Source organism: Pagrus pagrus (assembly GCF_965226575.1).
Source record: "Pagrus pagrus genome assembly, chromosome: 11".
NCBI lineage: Eukaryota > Metazoa > Chordata > Actinopteri > Spariformes > Sparidae > Pagrus > Pagrus pagrus.
The window spans coordinates 5,121,441-5,147,752 of NC_140195.1; the positions used below are offsets into that span (position 1 = coordinate 5,121,441).

General features: G+C 41.7%; 4 protein-coding genes across 4 annotated transcripts; 2 read left to right on the forward strand and 2 right to left on the reverse strand.

The window, feature by feature from the left end:
* The first annotated feature begins 293 nt into the window (after positions 1-293).
* On the forward strand, positions 294-3,159 carry LOC311265478 (tubulin alpha-1B chain). Its single transcript, XM_084367160.1, has 4 exons — positions 294-450; positions 1,465-1,687; positions 1,775-1,923; positions 2,012-3,159. The coding sequence occupies exons 1-4, from the start codon at positions 448-450 to the stop codon at positions 2,990-2,992; spliced, it is 1,356 nt and encodes a 451-aa protein (XP_084223286.1). The 5' UTR covers positions 294-447; the 3' UTR covers positions 2,993-3,159.
* Positions 3,160-3,719: 560 nt separating this feature from the next.
* Positions 3,720-8,692, reverse strand: pink1 (PTEN induced kinase 1). Its single transcript, XM_084367159.1, has 8 exons — positions 8,237-8,692; positions 7,107-7,376; positions 6,912-7,015; positions 6,637-6,819; positions 6,135-6,298; positions 5,925-6,052; positions 5,580-5,810; positions 3,720-5,357 (listed from the first exon to the last, which is right to left on the reverse strand). The coding sequence occupies exons 1-8, from the start codon at positions 8,591-8,593 to the stop codon at positions 5,073-5,075; spliced, it is 1,722 nt and encodes a 573-aa protein (XP_084223285.1). The 5' UTR covers positions 8,594-8,692; the 3' UTR covers positions 3,720-5,072.
* Positions 8,693-10,846: 2,154 nt separating this feature from the next.
* Positions 10,847-13,721, reverse strand: LOC311265203 (trypsin-2). Its single transcript, XM_084366602.1, has 5 exons — positions 13,659-13,721; positions 13,334-13,487; positions 12,743-12,881; positions 12,369-12,623; positions 10,847-11,179 (listed from the first exon to the last, which is right to left on the reverse strand). Exons 1-5 carry the CDS (start codon positions 13,711-13,713, stop codon positions 11,024-11,026), a joined length of 759 nt encoding a protein of 252 aa, XP_084222728.1. The 5' UTR covers positions 13,714-13,721; the 3' UTR covers positions 10,847-11,023.
* A 4,270-nt stretch (positions 13,722-17,991) lies between these two features.
* Positions 17,992-23,705, forward strand: LOC311264944 (trypsin). The gene is made up of 5 exons (XM_084366168.1): positions 17,992-18,061; positions 20,352-20,511; positions 22,476-22,617; positions 22,705-22,971; positions 23,439-23,705. The coding sequence occupies exons 1-5, from the start codon at positions 18,007-18,009 to the stop codon at positions 23,607-23,609; spliced, it is 795 nt and encodes a 264-aa protein (XP_084222294.1). The 5' UTR covers positions 17,992-18,006; the 3' UTR covers positions 23,610-23,705.
* The last annotated feature ends 2,607 nt before the right edge of the window (positions 23,706-26,312 follow it).

Here is a 26,312-nt window from a genome sequence, read left to right on the forward strand (position 1 = left end):
AAAAGTCAAAACGTCAACAGTAAAGTTTGTATTATTACCTTATTAATATTATAAATATTGAAGTTCTGAGTTTAAATGTCTTCTCCAAAACTACTCAGTGCCCCTTTAAGCCACATTTACCCAGAGCACGGTGGTTTAAACTCCCTTCAATCTATGAATGAACCACATCACTTACCCCCTTTTACATTCCCACATTTCAGTGCACCCATCCTCCGCATTTTGGAGGGTTCTGGCTCGTATCGGAGCTCGAGTGGTTCTGGGTGTGAAACAGTTACTGCGACTGACGGAGGAGGCCTTTTAAATGCGCGCACTTCACCTGTCCTCCTCCAGAGGCAGAGTGTGTGGCGCACCAGCAGATCCGCCCCACACAGAAAGACAGCCGCACACCTCAGACGCAGACGCTCTCCAGGCTTGTCTCATTACATTGCATAATATCGACAAGCCATCATGGTAAGTGATGATTTTTTTTTTTTTTAACAAACTCTTCACATTTTGCATCCAGATTGTTTCTTGCATTGAGAGTCTGATCTCGTTCAGAAGCGAAGGGGAGGAAAGTAGGTCGCGCTTGGGAGGTTTCTCCATCGTTGCACTGCTCTATTGTCTTGCCATATTCTGCAGCCTCTCATGACGATACAGCCTGTTAGTTTTAATCCTAATATTCCTGTTGTGAGACCAAAAACACTTGGTTTTTCTTTTATTCCATCGCATTCCTGCACCGCAAAACGCCCCAAATCCTCTTCCCACACAGCTCCGTTACAATCAGCTTAGACGCCGTCACTTGACCACCGGGTTTTTACGCTGATATTGTCAACCCAGTGTTCTCAGCAGCTATGCAGCCATTTTGTCTAATTATATATTACATCAATTTAATGCTCCGTGTTCTGGAAAAATCAATTTATGAAATGATGAATCTCTCTTGACTGTGCCAGATTTGCGCGCTACGTGAGACAAAGCCACCTCCTCGCAGCCCACATATAATGGGGAAGAATACATTAAAATGAAATAAAATAAAAAATAAAATATAAATTGGCACATCTCTTCAGTGAGGATGACAAAGTGGCTCTTTAAAGAGGCAGCACACTGCGAAATGTCTGACCTAGATAATCCTCTCTCTACAGTAATCCTGTGCGCAAGAGACACAGTCTTATGTCGCAGCTGAAAATGCATGGCCTCCCCTTTAACAATGCAACAATGGTGTGCCCATGCAGGCCCTTTCATGCAAGATGGAGAGAATCAGGCTATTTTGAAGCGGTTTGTGCTGATCCATAGCATTTCATCTAAAGGTCATCTAGAAATAAAAAGCTTATTTTGGATTCTTGGCACTCAGGTTTGAAAGGCCCAATTGTTTTAAATTTGGCCCCTGTCTAAGTCCTCCATTCTAATTAGCAGCAGTCCTTGTGGAAAATCTGCTTCCTTCGTCTGATTCAGCTCCTGTAATCCAAATCTTCTTTGTCCACACCCCAGCGTGAGTGTATCTCCATCCACGTGGGTCAGGCCGGTGTCCAGATTGGCAACGCCTGCTGGGAGCTTTACTGCCTGGAACATGGCATCCAGCCGGACGGTCAGATGCCCAGCGACAAAGCCATCGGAGGCGGAGATGATTCCTTCAACACCTTCTTCAGTGAGACGGGAGCTGGGAAGCACGTCCCCAGAGCTGTTTTCGTGGACCTGGAGCCCACTGTCATCGGTAAACTCTCGTTAAATATAGATATAATATTTTTCTCTTGATTTAATTTGGTCAAACCCTCAAGTCATTTGTGATTGTCTCCTTTAGATGAGGTGCGCACTGGTACCTACCGCCAGCTCTTCCACCCTGAGCAGCTGATCACTGGCAAGGAGGATGCTGCCAACAACTACGCCCGCGGACACTACACCATCGGCAAAGAGATCATCGACCTGGTGCTGGACAGGATCCGCAAACTGGTGGGTAACTCCCTTCCCAATTTTGATCGAATATCAAACAATATCATTGTATTTTATGTGATAATCATCTTTCCCTCTCTGTCCTCAGGCTGACCAGTGCACTGGCCTTCAGGGCTTCCTGGTTTTCCACAGCTTCGGCGGTGGCACCGGCTCTGGTTTCACCTCCCTGCTGATGGAGCGTCTGTCTGTCGACTACGGCAAGAAGTCCAAGCTGGAGTTCTCCATCTACCCCGCTCCCCAGGTGTCCACCGCTGTGGTGGAGCCCTACAACTCCATCCTGACCACCCACACCACCCTGGAGCACTCTGACTGTGCCTTCATGGTAGATAACGAGGCCATCTACGATATCTGCCGCAGGAACCTCGATATCGAGCGTCCCACTTACACTAACCTGAACAGGTTGATCAGTCAGATTGTGTCCTCCATCACTGCTTCCCTTCGTTTCGATGGTGCCCTCAATGTTGATCTGACAGAGTTCCAGACCAACTTGGTGCCATATCCCCGTATCCACTTCCCTCTGGCCACCTATGCCCCCGTCATCTCTGCTGAGAAGGCTTACCATGAGCAGCTCTCAGTGGCTGAGATCACCAACGCCTGCTTCGAGCCAGCCAATCAGATGGTGAAATGCGACCCTCGCCACGGCAAGTACATGGCTTGCTGCCTCTTGTACCGTGGTGATGTGGTGCCCAAAGATGTGAATGCCGCCATTGCCACCATCAAAACCAAGCGCTCCATCCAGTTTGTGGACTGGTGCCCCACTGGTTTCAAGGTTGGCATCAACTACCAGCCGCCCACTGTAGTTCCTGGTGGAGACCTGGCCAAGGTCCAGAGGGCCGTGTGCATGCTGAGCAACACCACCGCTATTGCCGAGGCCTGGGCTCGGCTCGACCACAAGTTCGATCTGATGTACGCTAAGCGTGCTTTTGTGCACTGGTATGTGGGTGAGGGTATGGAGGAGGGAGAGTTCTCTGAGGCCAGAGAGGACATGGCAGCTCTGGAGAAGGATTATGAGGAGGTTGGCGTCGACTCCATTGAGGGTGAGGGAGAGGAGGAAGGAGAGGAATATTAAAAGGGACACAAAAGCACAAGTCAAACTGTAAACAAATGGTTTCATTTGTCTTAAAATCATTTCAAACAGAAATGTTTGTCTAATAAAAAACAGTTTGGCTGCTCAGAGTAATAATCTTTAAATTGCCAGCTTTGCTCTGTCTTAAATAAAATTCTTGCAATGTGAAATTGTTTGAGTTTTTTTATTGAACCTTGTGGGGATTTTTTTGTGAATGCTGATGAATTAACTTTCAGTTGCAGGTGATTTGTAGTTTATAATCTTGCCATGCTAACTTGTATACCTATAAGTGTTATATTATAAATGAGGAAATTGAAGATACAGGTCTGACAAATATCTATACAACGTAAAACACCATGTCAAGGTTTGCACAGTGTCTACAGCAAGTGTTTGTCTTTTTAAAAGAATATTTAAAATATATTTGTAATTAAAAAAGTCAGCTGATTTGAGCTATGGCTTCTCTTGGCCAGATACTTTTCCCCCTCCTGATCTTTGCTTTAAACAGCAAACTAAGCTCTGGTTTATAAACCTAAGGTTTTAATTTATGAAAAATCATGGATGTAAGTGTCTCTACTGTAATTTTCTGAGTGTATAAGCTTCTCCCATGGTACAGAGTTCAGATTATCAGTAACAATTATCTTTGAACAAAGTTAAAATGTGTAAAATGAGTGTTTTTAAGTGTGCATATTAGAAACAAGACGCATTAAATACACAAGGAAAGGTGCACAGCTGTTTTTGAGCTCTTTTCAGACACACTTTTATTCTGAAACACAGCAGAAAAATCTATATCCAAAATATTTCTCACCATCTCTAGTAGGAAAACGTACACACTTGTATATCCCGAATGCTTAACTGCCCACATGATTAAGATATTTATTTATTTATGTATGTTATGATGCCAAAATTGTAGGCTAAACATCACTAGTTTGGATAACAGATTATAGTGTGAAGTCTCGCTATTCAACTCATGGATTTGGCGTCATTTTCTTAAATAATCGACCATAATTACAACGAGCTGGCAACAAACACCAGTCAGCCATAACAATGGCTTTGTGCGAGTGCAAACATGGACATAAAGTGCAAACCGTAGCAACAAACACAAAACAATCACATCCTGGAGGTCGGTCAATAATCTGCATGATCCATGCCATCTACCATCATCATTATGACAACTGTGTAGTAACATGTTGGAGAGGTTTTACATGCGTTATTGGATCTGAATGGGTTGATAAGCGGTTGGCTCACAACCTCACACAGACGCCTGCTGGCAAGCTGTGTTATGATGACAGATTGATGGATGAAGTTAAACTTTAAAAAGTCTGAAAGGCTGGATACTACCTGTGAATATGTAAGTTAATGTCCTCCTACACAGTAGGTTCTGACAAGTGCAGTGTCATTTTTCTCTAATGTAAAATATATTTTTGTTGGCCTTCATTTTTTTATCACTCCAAAACTTCTACACAGACCTTTTTTTTTTTTTAAATCAACTTATAACAACTACTGTATGAGCGTGGGGGTCTTGCCTAGCAAGTATCTAAAAAGTGCATCAGAGCTTGTAAAAGGAAGTATCTGCTCCTAACACAGAAAAACCAGTAGCTAGCCACGATAATTGCATTTTCGAGGCCAGTTTAGCTATTTGGTGCTGATGAACAACAATCATTTAAGGAGAAATTGATTATAGAAAACACAGATACCAGAGCTTTTTCTGATGATGATGCAATGCTCCTACAAGACCTGTTACATTTTGCATAAAACACCACCGCTAGCATTTTGTTTTCACCCCTGCGGATAATGTAGTGATGCTGAGTTTGCGAGAACAAATTCTGGGAAATGCAGGTCAGTAATTTCGGCATTAATGGACAGGACTGGTTTAGGTGGGATCAGGCAATCTAAAAAGGTGAATCACACCATTAGATAATTAACCAGAACTGCTGGAATACACTAACGGTCACAGATGATGTAGTGGAAGAGTAGCCATTAGGTGAAAAGGCTAAGACTATAAATATGAAGAACATGAATTAACTCTAGGCTCCCAGTTTATCCATATCAATGACTCTTAAACTATGTGTTTCAATGAGTGGATCTATGCAGACAGGATGCAGGCCTGACGCTGCTCTCGCCCATACAGGAGGAAGCCCACAGCGGTGCGCAGGTCCTCAAGGTCCAGGTTAGACAGGAAGCTCCTCTGAAGTTCTGCCTCCACTGTGTTCCCACTGGGTCCACTGCAGCCCCTCAGGAGAACCACAGCAGACTGGCACAGCAGCCAATCGATCAGCTTCCTCATGCCGACGCTGTCCTGATTGGCCAGGGCCTTCCGTCCCCAGAGGCTGAGATGCAGCATGTCAGCGGCCACACGGGCACTGGGGCGCTGTAGAGGAACAACATGCATGAGAGTTGTAGCGTGAAAGAGTTGGTTAATTGTTAATGTTACCAGACGGCTTCACAGACAGAAGACCTGATCAATTATTAAATGTGCCCACATCCAATTACTTACATTTAAAGATGCATTTATAGATGCCCTGTCTGACCATATCAATCAGTGACTGAGCATGTGGTATTCCTAACACACCCTTCACAACCCCTGCTATACCTTGCTTGGGTTCCTCCTGAGGAGCAGTCCGATCACTAACTGCACATCAGCGGGAACGCTGGAGGGCAGAGGAGGAAGCTGCTTCTCCTGGTAACTCCTGCTCTCCAGTCCCACTGCTCGATAGAACGGGTTCTGCTGGCCGAAGATCTCATAGGAGATGGCACCCACGGCCCAGGCATCCGCCTTACTGTAGTCAATCACCACACCACTCCCTGGAACTGCAGTGGTCACCTTTAGGCAGACACATCATGAAAACTCCTTATTAATTACATTGATCTTCTGCTGTCTACCGGTAATGGCCTGCTTGTTTATTAAATGGCAACAATAAAAAGCTACTTAGCCAACCTCAGGGGCCATAAGGGAGGCATTCCCTCCTCTGTTGACCCACATGCTGTTGAAGGGCAACTGTAGGCTGGAGTCACTCTGTGCCAGGCAGCAGCCAAAGTCAGTGATAACCAAACGAGGGCAACCATCTGCAAAACAAGTAAAATCACATTAAATTTTAATACAGAATTGATGAGATTTGATCTTTTAATGATTGAATATTTCACTGACCAGAGTCAAACTCCAACAGCACGTTGTCTGATTTGAGATCCCTGTGAGCGATGCCCTGTCCGCACAGATGGTCGACGCCCTCGAGGAGCTGCAGCACCATCAGAGAGCCCAGCCTGCGGCCTGGCGTGGATGCTTCCAGGTACTGACGCAGCGTGCAGGGGTAGCTTTAACACAGAAGAGGACGGGATTAGAGTGCCACTGAACTGGATGCCCTCAGATGTCTTGTATAGACCCTTTACAGTTATAATCCTTGAGATCTTTACGAAGTCAAAGCCTGTTTTTCATACTATTTCAGCAACAGGCACTAAATATATTTACATTATTATTACATAATTAGCTCTATACAGTACTTTATTGTTAGTGGAGGGGCCCACCATTCACAGATGCTATCCATATCGCATGCACAGTCACAGAAAGCAGCATGTATGTACAGTGTTTAATCTCACTGTCTTCACTCTACTAACTTGAACTGATCAACAATGTGAAAAATGGCTCGTCTTACTTTTTCATGACCAGGAAAAGAGTGCGATTGTTGCCCAGACCAGCAGGGTTAAGCCTGGCTGGCAGTACGTCTGGATACTCTTCCTGGGCACCTGGCAGCAGCGGGACATCTGCTGTGAAAGCCCGGTGCACTCTGATCACATTAGGGTGCGCTGGCACTCTTTTGGGCAGAACTCCAAATTCTCTGTAAGTGGAGAGACCAGAGTCGTTAATGGACACCTGTCCTACAATGAACATACTGCAGAACTATGAATGCAGTGATGGTATAGGACTTACCCATCCAGAGTGATTTGTTCTTTTTCCTGCTTTAAGGCCAGAGGACCTGCAGGCACCAGCTCCTGTGACATGGATTTTAAAATGGACTCGCTTGACGACCCTGCCTGCAAAGAAACGGCATCAAAAAATGGCATCAGTACCGACTCAGACACAAGACTGACACCTAAAAGGTGTTGAATATTGTAGATAACCTACCCCAAAGTTCCACATCATCTTGATAGCCAGAGGGAAGGTTTTAAGCGAGCAGCACGTCAGAGATCGAGCAGTTCGCCCTTCCTCTTCATCTTCTCTCAGCTCCACCAGGGAGCTCTTACTCTCCTTCGGTGGGGCGAACGGAGCCGCAGCCTCGTACACAGCAGCATTGGAGCCTTTCCCGATCTGATTCCCAATAATGTAATCCTCCAGTTTATATCCAGACGAGAACGGCTTGAGAGGGCTCTGAAATCTTTTCTTGCGAAACACAGCCTACAGAGAAAAATGTTATTGTTATATTGTATTCTGTACTGAAATACAGATTCATTCATCCACACACGATTAAAGCTCCAACATTTTTTTCTGGCTTTTGTATCAGATATTCTGTCAATGCAATTTGTAAATTGTGATTTTGTTGTTCTAGTTCTGTACATTCGACGTCTATTGCATGTCTGACGGCCTGGGAGAAGGATCCCTCCTGCGGCTCTTCCTGAGGTTTAACATCACTCGAATCGAGGGTCTAAGGACAGCTTTATTCTAGAAATATTTCCTAAAACATAGTAACACGTTTAAGATAACTTAATAACACATTATTACATGGTTGTACAGCTATGCACCCCATGTCTGACATTTCTTAACAAACAAATGCATCATGTTTTGCAAGCTTAGCCATGTCAAGTGGCCATGACCACAGTGCCATCTTCCTCCTGCTGGTAGTAATAGCAGTATAAAATGGGAAATAGACAGGATTAGTTTAAAGCAGGTGGAAAACTTTTATATAGTAATAGGTACACACAAAACCCATCATACTGTACAATAAGGAAAGTGCCAGTGGTGGATACAGTTCTTAAATCCTTCGCTAAAATAAAATTATTACCACAGTAAATAGCATTTCATGACAATAACTATAATATTAATTAATACTATAAGCATTGTTATTACTGATAGCAGCATTTTAGTGCTGTGGTTGGTGCCACATTCAAATACACTTAGTTAATTTGAGCTCCTGTGTTGAGTAGTTTACACAGTAACAATGTATAATATTCAATAAGCAGTCATGTTTTTTATAATCTTAATTAGCACATACGTTAACTGTAGTGGAGTAAAGGTAAGTAGCTGTGCTGGTATCGTACCTGGATCTCCTGACAGGTCGCAGCACTGTTTCTGTCATCTTCAAGCTGCTGTTCAATGAGCCCCACGCCGAGACCGAAAGCCAGAAACACGGCCCTGTTCCGCGGGGACCCACCGCCAAACCTTCTCCTGAAGCCGGCGGACTGAAGCTGGGCTGCCAGGCCCTTCAGAGAGGTGCGGTAGTAGCGGTACCGAGACGGCAGGAAAGCCTGAGGCTGAACGGTGCGGACCGACGGGCCTACACGCAAACGGTCAGCTCGGAGCTTTGCTACGACTCGGCCACCGGATTTGAGGAGACCCAGCTGAAAGACCGACCGGCCCAGCTCGAGCCCCCGGCTAATGGCGTGTTTCACAGACATAATTTACCCGGAGAGGTAAGTTAAGCTGCTGGTTCAGGACGCTGTCAGGTAGTCCGCGGCTCTCTGGCAAGGACGGTGTGATGTAAACAAAACAGCTGCTACTGAGCATGCGCGAAAATGACTGACGACCTACATATGTTGTATCTATGGAAGCCCGTGTAGGCCAGTTATAGATAAAAAATTACCAACTTAGCCTTGATTAAATAAATTAAATAAATAATAAAGAGATAAAAAGCTGGAATTATTAGATGAAAATTTAAAATCATGAGCCAGAAAATCATAATTATGGGATAGAAAGTGAGAATTATGATATAGAAAGGGATGATTATGAGATATAACAAAGTCATAATTGTGTGATAAGGTCATAATTATGAGATCAAAAGTCATGATTATGAGATAAAAGTCATAATTATGCAATAAAGTTATAATTATTAGATAGAAATGTATACATTTGACATAAAAATCATGTTTATGAGATAAAATATCATAATTATGAGACAAAAAGTCATGATTATTAAATAAAAATTCATAGTTATGATACAGAAAGTGATGATTATAAGATAAAAAAGTCATAATTATGAAATAGAAATGTATAAATTTGTCAAAAATCATGTTTATGAGATAAAATATCATAATTATGAGACAAAAAGTCATAATTATTAAATAAAAATTCATAGTTATGATACAAAAAGTGATGATTATAAGATAAAAAAGTCATAATTATGAAATAGAAATGTATACATTTGTCAAAAATCATGTTTATGAGATAAAATATCATGATTATGAGATAGAAAGTCATAATTATGAGATAGAAAGGGATGATCATGAGATTTTAAAAAAGGCATAATTGTGCATTAAGGTCATAATCATTATATAAAAAGTCACAATTATGAGGTAGAAAGTCATGATTATGAGATACACAACATACAACACAAAATAGATCATATTTTGCTGTTTGTCCCTTATAAACTATTTATAATGTTTTGTTTCCCCAACAAGTAGCCATGCACTTCCACTGTATTGAGAAATTGTAAATTAAAAAAAATCTTTGTACAGTTTGTTTTTGGTTTTATATTTGTCTTAAAACCACTTACATTATATCATGGGAAACGTTTCCTGACAGCTGAAAATGTGACTGTCAGATACTGTTCATTCATACTCCACTCTAGTGTCATTACAACAGGTAAATCCTGTGATTTATTATTATGCCTAAGCTATTTTTTCCTTTACAGCAGAGGGAACGCTCCCTGACATCTAAAAATGTGATTGTCAGATACTGTTCCTTATCTTCTACATGAAAGGAAGCTCACACGTATTTCAAATTCATACGCTACTATGGTGATGAATTCAATGAGCAGTATGAATCTGACAGATGTGTGAGCTTCATTTCATGTGAATCACTGGGGGGAAAGTTGCTTTGTCAGTCAAGTGGGAAATATCTATTGGATTTGACTACTACCTCTTTTAAATGAAGTTATAAGTAGGGTAGCTCATTCTGTCAGGTAGAAAATGTTTGTTTTATTCTTATAAATCTATGACCTGAATCAATCACTTACTGTGCTGATGTAACTCACATATCTGTATGCATTTGCACGACACAGAATGGTAATATTACAATACACCAGGGACAGATTACAACCAAACTAAATAACAGTCAACACAGTCAATATCAATAAACATCGATTACTTTCCAGTGCCAGCATGACCCAGTGAACGAAAAGGCCAACTGTATTCTGTCAGATTATCTGGGGCTGGTTTATTTATATTTAATAGACAGGAGATTACACAGCCCAGAGATCCAGATTATTTGGGGTTGTAGTTTTTGAGTGATGCTGTCATGCATTTAATTTACTAGAAGATAAAGCGCCGTGGACACATTGTGCACACCCACAATCTGCCAGAAGGGGGAGACATGTAACTCAAAATAACTTGATTTGGATCTCGTGTGAATATTACTTGTATTTTCAGTATGTTTGTTCTTGTTTACAGCTCAATATGTTATCATGGTGTTTAAACTATTCACTGGAAACTGAAGCTATAACAACTTCCACTCTGTAGGTTAAAGATTAATGGTTTGAACAGTCTTGTAAACTGTAATTATTGATGAACAATGTCATGCCTGTAAATGTTTTCGCAGAACATTCATTCTTTGCGTGCGTCTATAAATGACAAACAAAATCATGATTGGAGTACTTAATTTATCAATGAAGTAAAATCAATGAATTATGAGCACATTAACATATTTCCAGGAAACCTTGAATCTAGAAATGACTGCCTCTATAAAGCACAGCTGAACATTATACACTCAAAATAAACTTAGTGTGTAAAGTTGACATTTAGAAATGAAACAAAAACACAAAGAAAGTTATGAGCAATACAAATAAAGCCTCTGAAAAGAATGTAGTGATGGCGTCTCATCAAGGATTGTGTTCATGGCGTGTTAGTTTTGATAATCCAGTTGATCCACGAAACGTAGTTCCTCACTTTGGTGTAGACTCCAGGGAAGTACGGGTTTGCGCAGCTGATACCCCAGGAGACGATGCCCTCCAGACGGCCGTTGCACATCAGAGGACCACCGGAGTCACCCTGCAGATCGACAAGACAAATTAGGGATGATGAACAAACTTTTTTGGTATATGAAGTTGTTGCTAGAGGTAGCCAAAAAGGCTGCTTTTAGCCTGCGAGTGGCTGAATTTAGGGATGGTCTTGTCAGTCATTCAGTTAATCTACTACTTTGGTCCAAACTGAAATATCTCACCAACTAGATTTATCATGAAGTTTTATTCAGACATTCATAGTCCTGAGAGGATGAATCCTACTAGCTATCTATCCTGGGAGTTTTCCTGTGGCACCACAAGGGTGACATTTTTGTTTTCTTCGTGAAATGTCTGAATAACTGCTGGATGGATTCACATTCATGTCCCGCTCCGGATGAAATCACTGTCACTCATTTGGTCAAAATGTATAAAATAACATAAATGACTAATTACCTGCACAACACATTCCCAACAGCACTGCTAAAAACCAAATGTCAGAGCGCTAACACGTCCCCCTCCAGTCAAAAATAAGTTTCTTCTTGTTCATACAATAGAACGTTTGAGCCTCACCGTGTATGAATGACTCTAGTGCTCACGGAAAATGTGTTTTTTAAGGGGCGGGGCCTACGAGCATGATTTGTGACATCACAAATAGTTTGGGAGCCAATCGAGATCGATCAATCTAGTCTAGAAGACATCTTGTGTCCAGCAGGAATTTTTAATGAAACAGTAAAACTTAGCAATATATAATACTTTTTTCTGAAAAACACAATTTCAGAAGCACATTAGAGAGCTTTATGGATGCCTCATACAGGTACTACATGCACACTTTAATATTATAACTGTTAAACATCATCGTGTTCATATTCACATCACGAACTTGTTGGTATACAAATGCAACGTTTAGCTCATAGCACTGCTGTGTAGCCTCACAGAGCTGTGAGCTGCAAACTCTTGATCTGATCCCTGGACAGATGTTAGTCACTCTTAAAAAAATAATACAGAAATTGAGATGGTGACTGAAATAAGAGACACACGCAGAGCAATAAGGAAAAAGGTGATGTGATAACATGTCTGACACACATTATGCTGCATTTTCAGGTGTTAATTATAACATGCAACATAGAAACAATTCAAAACACCACTGGGCAACATTTTTATGCACTTATCCAGGTTTTCATCACTGTTTTCACACACAGAGCATGCACCACATGCATTAGGGAAAGTAAAAAGTGTACCTGGCAGGAATCTTTGCCACCCATCCGAGATCCAGCACACAGCATGTTTTGAGTGATTTTCCCCCAGTAGTAATAACTGCAGTAACCCATTATTCTCACGTCCACAGCACGTAGCACAGGGGAGAGGTAGGCACTGTAAATCTGCGTCACACCCCAGCCGCTCACTGTGCAGACGTCAAAATTAAGTGAGGGGGTGTTGTCATCGGGCAGCTCAGCTGGCTGGACGTAGGCATTCAGCACCACCGGCGCACTCAGCTGTAACACAGGCCCCAAAGTTAGACGTGTTGATCAGGACAGCCACACTGTCCCTCCATTAAGAATGAGAAGACGAAAATGACGAGCGTATGTGTATTGTTTCAGCTTGCTCTGCCTACCTCGATGAGCATGATGTCATTGTTGAATGTCTTGTAGTTGTAGTTGTGGACAAATGTCCTTTTGACACTACGGACCTGTTCAAAACCCTCAGTTTTCTTCAGGTTGTGTTCACTTAGCACCACCTTCATCAAACTGCTCCTGATGACCAAAACGTACAAATGCTTCAGAGATTCTCCTTTTAATGTGAAATGCAGTAAAATGGCAGTTTCACACCTGTTCGTTCTTTCCACTTAAAACAGTAACAAATATAATTCTGACAATAATATGACCCTTTTTACTCCACTACATTTATCAGTCAGTCTCAGATACTAGAGACTTTACAAGACGTTTGCACACACAACATATGAACATGCACAGGTACAGCTGGAACAATCAGCCCCTTCTCGCTATTTTCTGATTTTTTTCATTTATACTTTAGGTTTATTTTCCTGATTATACTTACAAACTCTTACTTATGATTTTCAAAGTTCAGTCTGTCCTTGTAATGGCTTATTTTAAAATGGCATTTGTGATTTACACAGGTAAAGGATCAGAGTGCTTCTTTCACTGCTGCTCAGAACATCAGTGTTCAGTACTGTGTCAGTACTTACGGTATCCAGCAGTGGGCAGCAGACACCACCCACTTATCCCGCACCAAGGTTCCTCCACAGTAATGTTTCCCTTTATCATTCTGCAAGGACACCTGATATTTGATAGAGTAGGGCCTGACCTCCTGACCCCCAATGATCCTTGCTGCGTACGTCTCTGTAGACAGCGAGAACAGTTGCACTTTGATTCTCTTGGTTTACAGAAAAAAGTCAAATGTATTACATTTTTCCACCCTTTGTTCTTATTAATCTCGATGCACTCCCGAAGTGTGGTTGAAGGCCACGTCAACAGAGTTTGTGTATCCGTTGTCGTGATCCAGGAGCTTACCTGATACTGACAAAGCCAAAAGCAGCAGCGCAGTCGACGTTTGCAGTGGAGACATATTTTTACTTTTCACCTGTAATGCAGAAACAAAACGATTCCAGACACAGAATTAATGCGCCAGTTTATTCAGTTACTATCCTGATCTTTATTGATTATACTTAAGTGCTGTCTTATGTAAAACACATAGTAGAATTGCACTTTTTATCCGTAGGGACATGAGACCTAAAAAAATATATGGTAACACTATTGCAATTCTGTTTTTTGCCAGAATACACGCTGAAGAAGCGCGTGTTGCCTGAAACAAGAATAAGCAGTTTGATGGGAGGGCTGTTCCTCTATTTTTCTTTTGTTTATTCACTACAAGAGGGATCCAGCACCCCGTACTGAAGCTAGATATGTGAGTTGAGCGTGTTGTTTCGTATTTGTATGAACACTAATATAACAGAATTCAGTACCGCATATAAGCAAGTGTACAATGGATGATTACCATGTAGTTTACCTTGAAAACGGTATATCGCTGCGACCTTTAGTGTGAGGTGTGTCTCAGTTTAACCCTTTCCGAACTAGGGATGACACCTGAAAGTATTCTGTAGATGAAGTACAACTAATTACTAACAAAAAGTTAACTTCTTCAACTGTAGTCAGTGGCTAGGTCTTGTTACTGACTGGTTACAGTCTGTTAATGAGCTTAAATTCATCACGAGTATCGGCACCTTGCTTGAAATGTTAATGTTACACAGAAATCTTACCCTGGAATCTGGCCAGACCCCTGATTATTGATCATTAATCATTAATTTCTGAACAAAAGGAGTTAGTATCACCGTCTACTCACCTGTCAGCCCAAACACAAGCAATCTTCAGAGTTTCTCCTTCTGGTTGGACCAATGCTCCCCTGTTTGACTTTTATAGTGTAACTGTATCCCTTGTTCATATCTTTTGTTGACATTATCTCTTCGTCCGGTTTTGTACTGAGACCATCTCACGCCGCAACAAAGCAACTGACCTACAACATGACAAAGCTAAAGTGTTCTCCTGTATTATGTTTGTCTCTCAGCTCTAGTTTTCTGCCTGTACCTGGGGATATGAGGGGATGGGAACGCCTTTTGCACCGTCATCACCACCACCACCAGGTTGTCGACATCACAAATGTCTGATGGGAGGAAATTCACTTGGAATAATTTGCCATGATTCAACTTTTCTTGCATGTCTTTGCAAACATTTTCTTATAAAGAACACTGATCAAAAACAGGTAAAAGATCATATCTCATCTCCCTGTTTTCCCACTTTTAATCTATGAATTGCGTAGACTAGAAGGATATTTAAGACGGATTACTCTCCAGCTGTTTACCCTCTGGCTGTACCTTCTGTTCTCCACATTACAAAAGGCAAACAACAACTCACACGTCATCGTCTGCTGTCCTACACGTCCTGGGTTTTGTTGTACACATGGGTGCAGAATCTCACAGATTTATCACACTATTAGTCAGAGAAATAGTCTGACTGTGGACTAAAACTAAAACATTTAAACGAAATGTGAAAAATTATTTTTAAAAAAACAGAGCAGAGAAAAGAAAAGCAGCAGATCCTCAGTTTTGAGAGGCTCGAACCAGCGAAAATGTATTTACTCACAATTGACAACTCCGTTAATGGACTCATTTCTCCAGCTCTAAATAAAATAATAATAGTTGGCCAAAGCAAACGGTGTCGAAAAACACCTGATAAAGTGTGGGACTAAAAGGAGGACTTTATGCACAACCTTCGTGGTGGATTTCTTGACTTGCTGATGCAACTCCATCCTGGCTCCCTGCCACCGAAGAGCTTTTGTGCTCCCCCACACAGACGGATGATGGCTTCAGATTCACCAGGCAGCCAGAAACACAACTGCAAATGAATCCGGACATCACTTGGTGTCTGACGGATGTGGAAATGAGCGTTTGCTAACACATTTGTGGTTACAGCTACAGAACGTTAAGTGATAAAATCTTAATGTTATATTTGCAGCTTGTTGCGCTGCTCAAAGTGGACAAATGTATTCATGCAGGTTAAAACCTGTACTGTAAAACTGGATCGCTCACAATACTTGTACCTATACAATATAAGTACTTGTACTTTAATCCAGTACATTTTCTCCTCTTGCAACTACTTTATTCTTCTTCTCTACATTTGAGAGACATTTTGTTCTTTTTACTCGACTACATTTACTTCTACTTCTACTTTAAGTACTTTGCTTACAGACCCACTTTGATAATTGGCAACCCAGTCGCCAGAATAGTAAATAACGGGATATGTGATAATGTGAAATGGGATAATTAAATCAATTAGGAAAAAATTATGTTTTTGCTTTTCTGATTCTGTCACCACGGACACAGCTGGAAACTGTCCTGTCATGATGTTCAAAATGTCCAATGGTTTCACGCTTACCAGTGCTGATGATGTAAGTCAGCTCATATACACGTAATGTCCTATGAAAGTACAACAAATGTTGATATATAAGTTTGACACGTACAAATTTGAATGCAACTGTGGTTTTTCAGAAAGTTGAATGGGCTGTACTAGTACTTTGTTTACCTTTTACTGTATTCACACTTGAATCCATTACTTTATTCACATTGCTACACTGCTGTATTACTACTTTCAGCTAAGTAAAAGAGTATTACTGTACTGTAAATGGTGGGCTGTGAAAGTACTGCAGGTAGGCCGCAAGAGGTCAAAGTTACATTTTGTAATTGCCATAAAATATTCATGACTAAATATTTACATTTATAAAAGAAATTGGAACTAATAAAACATGGTATGTGTTATTCTTCGTTTATCTGACCTATTTTTATCCGTGTTTTTACACCCAGCTGTGGAGATTAAGTTCAGCAGGCGGCGCTGCGGGAAAACATAAATCAACATTATTTGATTGGGTAACAGACTTCCACACAACATTGACACCTATCTTATATCGCGTCGATGATGGGAACTGAGCTGTGATTAAAAGTTTGGCTGGGTCCCAGAACAATTTCAAATCGGGCCGCGTCATTCTCGTCAAGTTTGGGATGATTGTCTAACATTCGATAATTTGAGAAACGTTTCTCATTAGACATTATTCAATTTCTCCTCAGCCAGTCAAAGGAAAATTCCCCTAAAGTTTGAACGGGAAGCCTCTGCTGAGTCACTGGTGCTGTTAGGAAGGTGATACTGGCACAGATAAGACATCAGTGCAACCTCGGTCCAATCACTGTAAACCAAGATTATCTCAGGATCTACACGTCTCCTCTCCAGTGAAACATTTTGTTACAGCATCATGAATTAGTCATTTTTTAAGTGACTTCAGTTTTATCCTTCTAATGTCATTAATTGAAAATAAACCACAGAGCACTTTCAATCCTCATGTGCGGACGCTGATGAGCAATAAGTGTGTGTATAAAAACAGAGAGGAGGTTTTAGGGATTAGAGAGCTGTAGTTTGTGATGCACAGATGACTTGTCATTCCAGCGTCTGACAGATGAATGTGAGAGCTGGCCGCCATGCGCAGCGATGACAGCTCTTGGATAGAGGAGCGGGTCATGCGGAAAAAAGCCAGTGGTCAGCACTCAGGGGGATGTGAGAGGTACCAAGAGCGTGGCTAGAGCTATCAGTAGCACGGAGGGCAAACAGAGAGGGCTATTAGCCGGCCGAGGTCAGGAACTCCGCAGAGGGATGGTAGCAGCGATGAGACCTGCCTGAGCCGTGCTCCATTTTTAATGACACCCGGGCCTGAGAATAGATGTGGAGCAGCAGCAGTGCTGGCTCGACCTGGCCGAGTACAACGAGATCCTGCTGCTTGTCATCAGTCAAACACCCTCATTAATCCTTCCTGGGGAAAATCAGTGAGGGGAGACTGAGCAGTGATGAAGAGCTACAGATCTCCTCGCTGAACCTTCTTTCATTCAGCCCCATTTGATCCACACGAGTGGGTACAATCACAAGGTTGAAGATGTCAGATATTAGACAGAGCTGACAGGCCCTGACATCAGAGTAGCTGTGCAATTAACATGGAGGTCCTGACGTGCAGAAGGAAGACAACACAATACATGCCTCACCTTTAATGTGACAGTAAATGCTCCTTAAGTCTTCAACTAGGTAATTATGTAAACAATGATATAGGGCAGTGTGAATAGGTCATAGAAAAGGGTGGCACGAGGGGCCGTGCTGAGGAATCTTCAATTATATATTGGTCCAGGACAAGGAGGTGACCATGGAAACTGAAATAGGAACTATAAGTAACCCGAGAGTGCAGGTGCAATCCTTCCCGTTAAAATTAGACGAGAAGCACACAGGTAAAGCTCTCTCTGTGTGTGGACTGCTGCTTTCCTATTGCTTCGTTATGGACCTGCTGTCTTTATTATGTTGCATGCTGTTGGAAGTCCTGGCTGTGAACTGTAAGTTAGCCTCTTTAATGTTGAATTTACAATTTTCTTTTTTGATGCATGAAAGGGCTTTAAGTGCAGTTGAGCCTCTGGGGGATACATCGGCAAGGGAAAGTTGGGGATGCAGACTCTGCATGTACTAGCATCCTGATAAAACAACATATTCTCAGTGTTTAAAATGGGCTGAATATCTTATTAGCATCTCTTTTATCAATGTTTTAGAAGATCCCTTTTAAGGCTGTGCTCTGGGGCATATTAAAGTCCTGATGCTCCCTCCTGAGATGATCTTTTGATAAAAAAAAGTGTGACTCAGAGCCATTTTCATCCGGGCATGACTGAGCTTCTGACTGTTTTAAATCATAAATCAGATGAGTGGAGAAAATTTAAAGGGCAGATTGTACTGAAAAGTTAATGAAATATATCAGAAGTACATCAGACGGAGCATCATTTTGTTTTTGAATAGTTTTCTGTACTGCCATAAACTCACCTGTTGAATCTGCTGATGTTCTTGTTTACATTGTGAAGTTGAATTCAAAATTCAGTTTCGAGGCTCCGTAACACGCTACTTAGTACAACAAGGATATCTTTTCGAGATATCTGAAGAGCTTTTGAAATGGAAAGGTCAGTAAAAGTGTGCTTTTCTTTCACCAAAAGAATTTGAAACCTCAGAAAACAACAGATGAAGACCAACGGCGACATAATTGCGGCCAACACCCCCTTTTGTGCCAGGAAATTATGTGGCTAAGAAAAAAAGGGAAAGGAGACTCTGATAAACATCATAAACAGGTCCAGGATCTGGGACAATGTTGGAGGCTGTTAAACGTTTACAGATGAGCGTGTTTTGAAAATATAATAATAATAATAATAATAATAATAATAATAATAATAATTGCATTGTTACCATGTACAGTTTAGCAGAGTGTAACCAAATTCAGTTCTGCCCACAGGACACAATAGGAGGCCCATTATTCAAGGCTCAGTTCCCAGGTCATTACATAACCTTTTCCGATGTACTCGTATGTGTGTGTGTGATTACCTCACACACACACAATCCCTACTCTATAGTACACTGTATAGAGTTACCATTTAGCTTTTTGACACGCACACATGCTGCTAATTATAGCTCAGGATCAATATCTAGGCAGTAATGAGAGGCTATTGTTTCATCCCTGGTGGCTCTCAGTCACTGTGATGTTGACTTTCAGTGTATGAGTTTCAGATGTTTACAGTGTGCTGTAGACACTCTCAGAGATGTTGTATGGATTTTTAGAAATACTGAGTCCAAGCGCTCCGAAGTTCCCGAAGCATACAGTACACTTGCCAATCTTGAGACCTCAAAAACAGGGAGGGGGTTTCCAAGCCAGAGCAGGGAACTAAGGGTCCCCCCTGCAAAATCTTGAGATCCAGAGACAACAGCATTTTTATGTTCGATACTGTTAATTTTACCTTTAATTCTCAGAAAGCAATACAGAACATTTCACCCCTCTGACATGAACTTACATGAATCTATGGCATAAAGTAATATTCATCACTTTTTAAAATGTTTTCCCCCTGATTATTAGCATTTATGCATTAACGTTTAAGTAGTACTACTTATGTAGTTGAGGTATTTATAACTATTTAACTTGATAGTTTCTTCTGTAACATATTTTATAACTTTAGATATGTTACGGTTACCTGGAGAAAATGTGAAGATGAGAAAACAAGCTCTTTATCAAGATAAACTGTAGGTTTGTTTTTCAGTGTGCAGTTCATCTGAAACGTATTATTTCAAATGTGTTTTGTAAAGAATATAGTAATACTTGATGTAGTAATTAGAAACTAAAAGCTCATTTAGATTTAAAGTTTGAATCTACACATAAAGCTTGCGTGTCACGGTATCACTCCAAGTTGTGTAGAAGTACAGCAAGAAAACAGTACATATTTGTGCTCAAGCAGCAATTATTTAGTAAATGTAGGCTACTTAGTTAGTTTCCTCCACTACAGGAAGAGAGGAGGTCCAAATCATGTCATGGTGTTGTCTCCAAACTGTGTGTTCCCATCAGATAGACACTCATGGTCAGACTCATCCTCGCTGTGGCTCAGAGCAGGATTGCTTTTCATTGATCTGCTAAGCCAGCAGCGTCTGTGCACTGAAGTCCTTCTTTATGACTTGTGTTGTTCCTGCTGATGCTGCAGTAATAATGTTACAACTCTGTCTGCTCTCCTCTGTGTGGGTTTGTTCACAAAAGAAACCTTACGGACGCTTTTATTTGTTCCTCCCTAAATCAAGTCTTTATTTCCCTGTGTGCGTGTGTCGCAGGTATAGGGGTGGCCCAGGAGCGCATAGTGGGAGGATACGCACCGGTCCCACATTCAATCAAGTACATTGTGTCGATACAGACGACCCAGCGTCAGCACTTCTGCGGGGGCTCCCTGATAAATAAGTATTGGGTGCTCACGGCAGCTCACTGTAACGTCGGGTGAGTTCATTCTTCTTTTGATTTGAGTATAAAAGTTAACCTGAGGCAGAACCCACCGGTCACAGTACACTGCACACCTTTGTGTCCTGATTAAGTTTTTGTATAGGCAGCGATAAAAGGCCTATTGACATATGATGACCTCAACTTGACTTCTCTGCGTGTTAATGTGTGTATACATGATTACCATCGCAGATCCAGTCATTTGGAGCCATATCAGATGGTCACTTCTGATAGTTATGGAGACTATTGAGAGAAAGCACATGAAAGTGACACCAGCAGTAACAAAAGGAGCTCTCTACCGCTGGAATCTGACACAAGTATAGGAAAGTTTCAAGGCTTAATGACAATACATTTTTGCTCGTAAGGAAGCAATAACCTCTGACGGTTTAGTCCAGATAACAACAAACTGGTACTGGTCTTTCATTCGATTACAGAAACTGGATTGTCGGTGAAGTGTCAATAGCGCCAACTTCCCGAACAGTGAACAAACAACAGCTTCAGTCCTTCACTGTTATAACAGTAGTCAGCAGTCCAGTGACAGGGCTGAGTTATTATGTTTGATTCATTAGTGGACAGAAGATGTCTTCTACTTCACTGGACAGTCCAGTCTCAGTGTCTGTGCACTTGAGGCTGTGAAGTTTTCCACATCACACTTGATTATTTGGTCAGGATTGGCTAACAAACTATTTGTGATGTCACAAATCATGCTCATAGCCCCACCTCTTAAAATCAGATTTTCAAAAATGTTTTTTTACAGTATACTCACACATGGGTCAACAACTGTGAAAGGTGTCTCGTATGATGAACCCACAGAGAATTACCATACGCTCAGTGCAGCTTTTTAGCGTCTTTCATCTCATCATTTGGTTTTATATTAAAGAGTTCATATAATACTAATTATCAGGTTCATACTTTTAATCGGGGGTCCTAGCAGAATAGGTTTACATACTTTAATTTAAAAAAAAAAACATAATTATTCTCATATGGTGATTTGCTGCAGCACCCCTTTTCACACTGCGTCTCGAACGCTCTGTTTTAGCTACGGAGTGAGACATCTTGCCCTTGTTCAATCTTTGGTGCGAGTTGCACATGCGCATTACTTAAAGAGCAGAATGTAGCAAATCAGAAGCAGAGCAGGGCGGGTCATGCCTAGCAAGGTAGTGTGATCCAAAATAACGCCGCTACAGCTGGTAACCAAGGCTGCGGAACAGCCGTATATATTTTATAATATATATGTAAATATATATATTTATATTATATTATATTTACTATTCATCCCTTTGGCATGGACACAAAAATGCTACATAACACAATAAAGGAAAGGCAAAAACCCAAAAGGCAGAATATGACCTCTGTAATGTTGCTCCGTCAGTGGTGGATGTGTCAATGAGGTCATAACATGTCGAGATGAGGTTTTTTAACAGCTGTTCCATTGAGAGGTACGATACCAAGTTACATACCAGTGGGTGTTTTTCTTGGCAGACATTTTGATGTCAAACCAGGAAGAGCAGGTTTAATTAATGACTTTAACAATAGTTGAATTCCAGTTCAAGCTCTCAGTTTTCAGGAACCTGGTATTTTTGCATACTTGTCATTGTCACAACTTGCTGGAACAGATCCATCATTAATGATATTACTTACACTTGTGCTTTTACAGCTGACACAGTGATAGACAGTGGCAAAGTTGCATTGTGGGTAATGTAGGCACCAGGTTTGTATCACTGAGTGACATCAACAGAGGAAATTTATAAGATTACATCGAGCCACAAAAGGCTTTATATTACTTTTTTCCACATAGGCCTATTTTCTGTGTAAAATTGGTGGAGTTACCCTTTAAAAGGAACATAAAACATGTTGAATAGTCCACTTCTATAGATCCCACAATGTCAACCCATTCCTTCAATATTCACGACACATACTATCTTCACAACACGGTGTCTCCAAATCGCTTCTCCTCTCTGCAGGGTAGAGAAGATGATGATCGTGGCAGGGGACTACTCTCTGGCCATCTATGAGGGAACAGAGCAAGAAATCCTGCCCCAACTTTTGGTTCCCCACCCTGAGTACAACAGCACCACCAACAACAACGACATCATGCTTATAAAGGTGCAGTCCGCAAACTATCGGACTCTATGTTCGACTGAATTCATTTTCTCTCTTCACTGATCACACTGTCTATCATCATCTCTGCAGCTGAAGGCCCCGGTCTATCTGAACAGCTACGTGTCCATCGCTCTGCTGCCCCGGCACGGCGCCTCCATAGCGGAGGGGAGAGTGTGCCGAGTGTCAGGCTGGGGATACACCAGCCCGAGCGGAGGCCAGATCCCCTCCACCCTCCGCACTGTCAAGATCCCCATTGTCTCCACTGAAAAATGCAACAGCAGCGAGTCCTTCGACGGCAGGATCACAGAAAACATGCTCTGTGCTGGTTACAGCATCGGTGGAAAAGATGCCTGTCAGGTAAGAGGAGTATTTTACATAGTGATATTGCTAATTTGACCACAGTACTGTGAAGGATCTGAATATTTCTCCCACCACTGGTCTCAGAAATGTGGTGTCATTTGCTGTACTTTGTACTTTCCACAAACGTTACTACAGGAGTAAACTGTGCATTTGTTGGGCATTGTTTCCACCTGCAGATTAAGAAGCATTTAGTGCACAGTTGAACGTGAGATTGAGTCGAAATGAACTGCAGCGAACACAACAGTGGAGGTCTACGGCACAAATGAAGCTATTTCAGGCTGTGACTACACAAACAATATTTGTAAGTCAGTCCAGTTCGGTGCTGGTTTTGGTCGTTTCATTGGAAGAAAAATATAGAACATCACCCGACCTTTCCTTTAAGTTTCTTTGGTAAAATGTGACTCTAAGAAGCGCTGCAGAACATCAAGTCACCCCTGACGTTTCCTCCTCTCCTGCTGTTTCAGGGGGACTCCGGGGGTCCGCTCGTATGCGAGGGCCGGGTCTACGGCGTGGTGTCCTGGGGGAGCGGATGTGCCGATGCCCGGTTTCCTGGAGTCTACAGCACCGTGTCCAAGTTCCGCAGGTGGATAGACAACACCATCTTTAACTACTACAGCAAGTGCAAGAAGGATTAAAACCGAGTGCTGCGGAGATAACACTTAAACACTCAGTGAAGACTTCATTTCAATTTCACTCCTCTATTTGATCTTTTGAACCATTTGTGCACATTATATTATATATTGAAGGAATTGTTTGACGCTTTGGGAAACCCTCTTATTTGTATTCCTGCTGAGACTTGGAAAAATAGATAAATAAGCGTTATCAATCTGAAAATCGAAGTCTCGGCACAGATTTGAATAATAGCATTCCCCAAAATGACGCACTATTCCTTTAAGTTTTCAAGCTTGAATATTTATCATGTCTGTTGTTGATCTGTTTAAAGCATTTCAGAAACAAAAACAAATGATGGCTAATACACCTCAAACACCCCTCTGTTACAAAGAAAAGGATATTTTGATCACATTTCCACAAACTGACAAGACTGAGGTGCCAAATCACTGCTGAAGGAGCAGAACATCAAAGCCTCATGGGGAACTATTTGAAATGCCTCGAATCAGTGAATCCACAGAAAATCAGGTCACACATGGCATGACTATTCAATACTCATGCACAGGCAACACAATGACAGCTGACACAATGACAGCAAGGCAATCCAATACGGTAGATCTGCAAAAACAACACAGTCTCACTCCCAACTCGACAAAAACTGCAGCTTGGTAAGCGGCCTTGAGCTTCAAACTATGACTTTTAAGGGCCAGTTAGCAACAAGCACAAAAGCCAGATGTTGGCGGGTGTAAGTAGGTTTTTTGGGCCGGTGCGAAAGGGTTATAAGACTCACCCAACCACCCTGACCACCCACTAACTCAGACATTGCCAGCTGATTATACTACTGCACGAGAGGGGTGTTTTAATAAGTGATGCTCGAGTGGTATTTACTGCGTCAAACTTTGAGGCGCAGGGCCGCTGACCAGCCTGCTGTATTCGACACACTCGGAGTGAGAACAGGCTGCAAAAAACACTTCCTCTGTGGAAAACATGCAATGTTTAGTTTGGTGAGACTGAAACTGATGAATGATGAGAGAAGTCCCCCTCCCCTCAAAGATATGTTTCTCTTCTTGATGTATATGCAGAGTCAGTCTGGTCCAGTAATTAGTGTGATGTGGGAACTTCAAGCCTCAGTGGACTGGACTTCACAGTAAAGGAGAAGATCTTGTGTCCAGCGGTTAAAATTACATCTGTTCTCCCAAAATCTATGAATATAAGTCGAGTATTTTCTAAACATCTGAAACATGTCCGGAGGGGATGTTTAAGTAATTTATCAAGCAAAACATTTGACGGTTGCAGCCTCTGAAATATGAGGATTTGCTTATTTCCCTTATAAATAGAGGAGTTTGAATTTGAAGATGTTATCTTGGTGGACATCTTTCACTTTTTTGTGATGTGACAATCAAAAAAAAATCATAAGATTGATTGATAATAAAAACAGCCATTATATGCAGGAAATTGTCAATTGAAATGTTGTTTTGTTTGCGGGTTTGTTGCATTGGATTGCAAGAAACAAACATCAAAATGGTAAAATTAAGCTCATTTAATATTGAACGCAGCCGTAAATAATACACAAATGGGTTGATTCATTCCCTTACAGTAAAATGTAATCAATTACAGACCATTAAGGCAAAAACTTCTGTCAACCTGGATGTGAATGATCAAGAATCTATACGTTGTGTGTGCGTGTGTGTGTGTGTGTGCGTGTGTGTGTGTGTGTGTGTGTGTGTGTGTGTGTGGTGGGGGAAGACAAAGCAGCTGCCTTTTCCTGAGCGTGTCCTCAGTTTAATTAGTAAGTCAATGATTACTGCCAATTTCATGTGGTTTATTGATGGACTAGCGGTGTTATAAACCTGGCACTACGCATGAAGCACCTTCTGAGAGAGAGCGAGTCGAGCAAATGCATGGAACAAGGTTTTAAAAGAAATAGAGAGAGAGAGAGACTGAAACTGAGTGTGTGTTATAAAACAATGACATTAACTGTAGTGTTTTCTTGTTTTATACACTTTAATAAAATACCGATCATCCCACTCCGGCTTTCTTTATTCGCAATTAGAGGCTTCCCTGCCGCTCTTGGCTCCTGAGTGGAGACTTTTAACGGGCGGATTACACAAGCTGTTTGGATTGATAACTCGCAAAAGTCCTCCTCATGCTGTGTCATTTATACAACGAGTCTGTTAAGCGACTACGGGGGGGACAATTAATAAGTCAGTGTGCTGATTAATTTTTAAAAACTACAGCAATCCCTTTTGGTTTCGGAGCGTAACTCTTTGTCGCCTGTCGGAAAAAAACAGCTGAAGGAACTATCCCAGGACTGGACTGGCTTCATTAAATATGCATGCGGCCGGCCGGTCCCTCTGAACAATCTGTGTAATGGCTCTGAGGCGTCGCTTCCTCGGCCGGGCAGTGATTCCAGTAAAGACGAGCAGGGGGGGAGCCTCCGCCAGGTGGAATCAGTACCGCCTGCTTCACACCTGATAGGTGTAGGTGTATCACAACAGCATGAATAGTTGATGGCCTACTTTATAGGCCTCTCTGGTTTCACCGCTCTGTGATGATGGGTGTGTCAGTGCCCCATGTGATTGATGGCTTTCAGGTCCTTTATGCCTCTGATTTTACAGGCTTGGTTACATAAAGGACGGCTCCTTTTGTTTCCGGCATGAGAAGGCCTCTCAGGAGACCGTTGGAGTATATCTCCTGACACGGTTGATCCACAGTTCTTCTATATGTTC